Raw genomic sequence first — 4203 nt, forward strand, 5'->3', positions numbered from 1 at the left:
AAACTTTGAATCAATCTGACCTGATGATCTGGTGAACTAGAAGGTGACCTGAGATGACATGATGTGAATTGGCGCTATAGAAATAAACTGAATTGATTGGATCAGATTATGAAAAGTTCATGTAATAAAAACCCAGCAGTGCATTCTATAAAGCAAAGCTCTACTTAACGAGTCTGTGCAGCATCTAGAACCAGAACAAATGGAGATCGTTTATCTATTAAAACATAATGAGATCTACGTCTTAAGAACAGAAAAACGCAGCAATAAACTCTGTGGGCCGGTTTCCATGGTGACTGAGGCAGAGAGGTGATTCTCAGAGAGATCTGAGAAGTTTATCCAAGTTTTTCTTTCTTTTTTCCATAAAGAGGTGAGAGAGATAAGCTGCTCTGACCTGCTCTGTCTGCTCCTCCTTATTCTGGTTTCTGTGAGGCTCAAAGACGATCACTACTTTATCCGTTCTCTGTCCTCCTGAACTCCTATCATGGGAAAAGCTTTTTATTTTAATGTTTCATTCATTGTTTTTGCTCCAGTCTGTCCTGCTTACTATAAACACGATGTGCGACTCCAGACTGACTCTTTCCCCGTCAGATTCACAGAATTGATTTAGTACTTTCCTCCAAAGCAGATGTGTTTTACTTTGTTACTGTGTCTCTCTTCCTGACAGACCCATGAAATTGCTGCTGAATATCTGCGTAGTCCAACTAAAATAGACCTGGGCTCTATCTCAGTCGGAGTTACGCTGCCCCCTGCAGGAAATCCTGCCCATTAACTTTCAATCAATGCTAAACGCCATGACCTCTGAGGGAGGATTTTCTGTTGGATCGAACGCAGAATCAGATTCAGTGTGTTCTGGTCTGTTGATGCTTCTGACGTGCTTGAATAGATTACTAAAGCTGGTTTCCAATTAAAAGCAACTAACCTGTATTAGCATATATAATGACCCCCTACATTAAAGGTAAAAACAAATACACTTGCTTGTAATTTCAGGATTTCATGCAGTATTTAAATAATAGAAGATGTATTTTCCCATTAGCATTTCACTGATGTCTCATTTCTGTCTGACTTAATGGGGGACAGTTGAGATTCCCAACAAGGGAATAAAACTGCAAGATGATGGAGAAGCACCAAACATGCAGGAGGCAGAATGAGGCAAATCTACAGAAACCTACCTCTGACAAAAAAGGCACTAGAGCAGCGAAAAATCAGGAACAACACAGCATCTCCCTTGCTGGACAGAGCATCCGCTAAAATGCTGAGCTGTGCAATTGACTGAAAGCTAACTTTGAAAACATTTTATTTACACAACCTTTCCAATGGGTTGTTCAATAGTGCTTCACCTTGGGTTGCAAACCAACCCTTGGTAACGCCCTCCTTTCTCCCAGGATGTTATTGTCTGACTCATTGTGTGACTAAACTAAACATTTTGCATTTTAAAACATGACATTCAAAAATCAAACAAACAAATTTTATCAAACTGCAAAGGAAGAGAAAGATGGAGAGGTGTTCCTTTTTTTCAGGGTCGTCCTAAAAGATTTAATTTACCTGTTTGAAGAAGCATGCACTGTTTCCTTTAGCGTTAAAGAGTCAATCAGAGCTTTAGTCAGCTGATCACTCCCCAAATATTTAAACCAAAAGATGAAGAAAGCTACGCCATGCCTGCACTACCTGCTGTAGAGTTTTTGGAGGAGTCCTACTCGCAGCAGCTAACCCAGCAGTGGCAGACGGCTTACATAAATTCAAAAGCATATTACATATATATTTAAGCACAATTTCTTCAGATTGAAACCACTGACTTCCTCTTTCTTACCTTTCCAAGTGGCTTGGTGTTGCTCTCCCAGGAGGGGGGTACCTGGTAAACATCTTGGCCGGTTGCAGTACCTCCAGCTGACGCAGTAGCCTTATTTAGCCCTACAGAGGGGGGCACCTGATAGATGTCTTGTGCAGATGGCTCAAATGGTCTCTGGCCTAGAGCTGAGGTCTTTTTAGGGGGTCCTGGTGGGATCTGTGTGGAGGATCCGCTCGGACCTGATGGAACTTGATATAGACTTTGGGAGCTCACCTTTGGGCCATGGGAAGGGGGCATCATGTAGACAGAGTCCATATTTGACTGTGCAGGACTGGGGGTTGAGTATGGGGGGTGCATGGGTGTATAATGAGCTGCGGAAAGGGGCTTGGTTGGGTACACTGGTGCAGATGGAGTAGAGATGGCGGGCGTAGATTGGGCATAGGCGCTCTGAGGAAGGTGGGGTCGCTGCAACTGGGGGGTTGAACAGGAAGATGCTGGATCTGGTGTTGTAGCTGTGACCTGCTGCTGCTTACTGTCATACATGCCGACCAGGATCTTCAGACGATTCCCTGGAACGATGCCTTGGCGGCCGTGAAGAGAGCAGAGCCACCATCCGTCCAACCCCTGCGTGTCCCGCTCCAAAACCGTCATGATGTCGCCCTTACGGAAGGAAAGCTCGTCTGGAGACTCGGCCACATTGTCATACAATGCTTTGGCCAAGACGTTCTGCCAAAAAACAGAAACAAGCAACTCTGATTACCAGTCAATTAATAACTAGACAGTAAATCCATCAATTCATGTGAAAGGTAGCACACACGAATTCCCCATAAATACGACAGTGGGTCAGACATCACAGGGTGGAAAATGACAAAAAAATCAATGGCAGTCAATAGATGAATGTGTGTTTGTGGCCATGTTTTAAACAGTTTTCTTGTAGCCTCACATCTGACAGACAAAGATATCAGCAGAAGTTGAAAGTAAGATGAGGAGGAAATGAAATATCCAAAAAATGCAGAACAGTGGGTCCTAAGGGACGGGCCTCTGGTCTCCAGTGCTGTTTTCATAGCGTCTCTTAAGGCCGGAATGGCGCTAATGTCCGACTCTACAAGCTCCTGTCCTTTTATTTGTTCTGCCATGCTGGCAGTGTAGAGGCTCCCTCTGCAGACCACTGGCCTTCTGAAATCCAACATTCGTATGAGAAAACGTACCAGAAATCCCTCTAGCATAAACAAGACAGCTGGTGAACGTAAAGCTGCAGTTTCTGCTCTAAGTTTATTGTTTCCCCTTTATCAGTTTTCTGTACTCCTGAGCTCCTACCATGGGTAAAGTACACTGTTTATGACCACCTTACCGTGTGATTCAGAGATTTTACTCTTTGTTCAGCAAACAACGAGCTAAAGGCAAAGCACACCCTAGAGAGGTTGCAAGTCTATCACAGGACCAACACAAACAAAAACTGCCTGACCTAAAAACAAATTGGGTTTTAACAAAGCAGAACTATACCTCTTATTGGACCATTCCTATATGGAGGATGTTTGCTCTAACGTTTTTAAAACAGAAACGTTAGAAAAACACCCGGTGGTCAAAGAAAATATATCAGTTCATTACAGAATGGGTCGATTATATAAAAATATAAGGAAGCTTGAGGAACCATCCTCTTTAGGGACGAAACTTAGTAGGATGGTAAACAGGTCATTTAAACAACAAGAAACAGCAGCAGATCCTCTCTCTGCCTGTTGCTCTGTCCGGTCTTTAAGTGAGAGCATTTCCTCAAACACAATGTGACATGAACTCACATAAAGCTGTGAAACCTTAAGGCCATTGATGGGGAGGAAGTTTGCAGAAAAAGGAGCTTTGGCTGCATCAGGGCAACAGAAGAAGCACTGCTAGGATCCTTTATGAGGATCTACCAGTTAATATCCAGGTAACCTTACATAAATGACAAATAGAATAAGCAAAAATCCTAACATGGAGCCTTTGGATGGTGGATGGTTTTATAAATCCAGAAACTAGTGGTCATTCTGAGGGAGAGGGTGTGTTCCTGTGTTTGGATGGATGGATGGATGGATGGGTGACAGATGGATGATGGATGGATGGGTGACGGATGGATGGGTGATGGATGGATGGATGATGGATGGATGGATCAATGGTTGGATGGGTGACGGATGGATGACAGATGGATGGATGGATGATGGATGGATGGATGGGTGACGGATGGATGATGGATGGATGATGGATGGATGGATGGATGACGGCTGGATAGATGGATGGATGATGGATGGATGGATGATAGATGGATGGATGGGTGACGGATGGATGATGGATGGATGATGGATGGATGGATGGATGACGGCTGGATAGATGGATGGATGATGGATGGATGGATGATAGATGGATGGATGGGTGACGGATGGATG

General features: G+C 43.9%; 1 protein-coding gene across 4 annotated transcripts in view; it reads right to left on the reverse strand.

Annotated features, from left to right (window-relative positions):
* The window catches only part of bcar1 (breast cancer anti-estrogen resistance 1), an 88304-nt gene that overhangs the window by 23507 nt on the left and 60594 nt on the right, over window positions 1–4203 (reverse strand). For all 4 annotated transcript variants that reach the window (XM_015393531.1, XM_015393529.1, XM_015393530.1 and 1 more), the window contains one exon: window positions 1808–2512. In XM_015393531.1, the coding sequence (XP_015249017.1) occupies window positions 1808–2512 (705 nt within the window). The remainder of the gene's footprint in view (window positions 1–1807; window positions 2513–4203) is intronic.

This window comes from Cyprinodon variegatus, unplaced genomic scaffold (assembly GCF_000732505.1).
Source record: "Cyprinodon variegatus isolate N-32 unplaced genomic scaffold, C_variegatus-1.0 Scaffold646, whole genome shotgun sequence".
NCBI classification, from domain to species: Eukaryota; Metazoa; Chordata; class Actinopteri; order Cyprinodontiformes; family Cyprinodontidae; genus Cyprinodon; species Cyprinodon variegatus.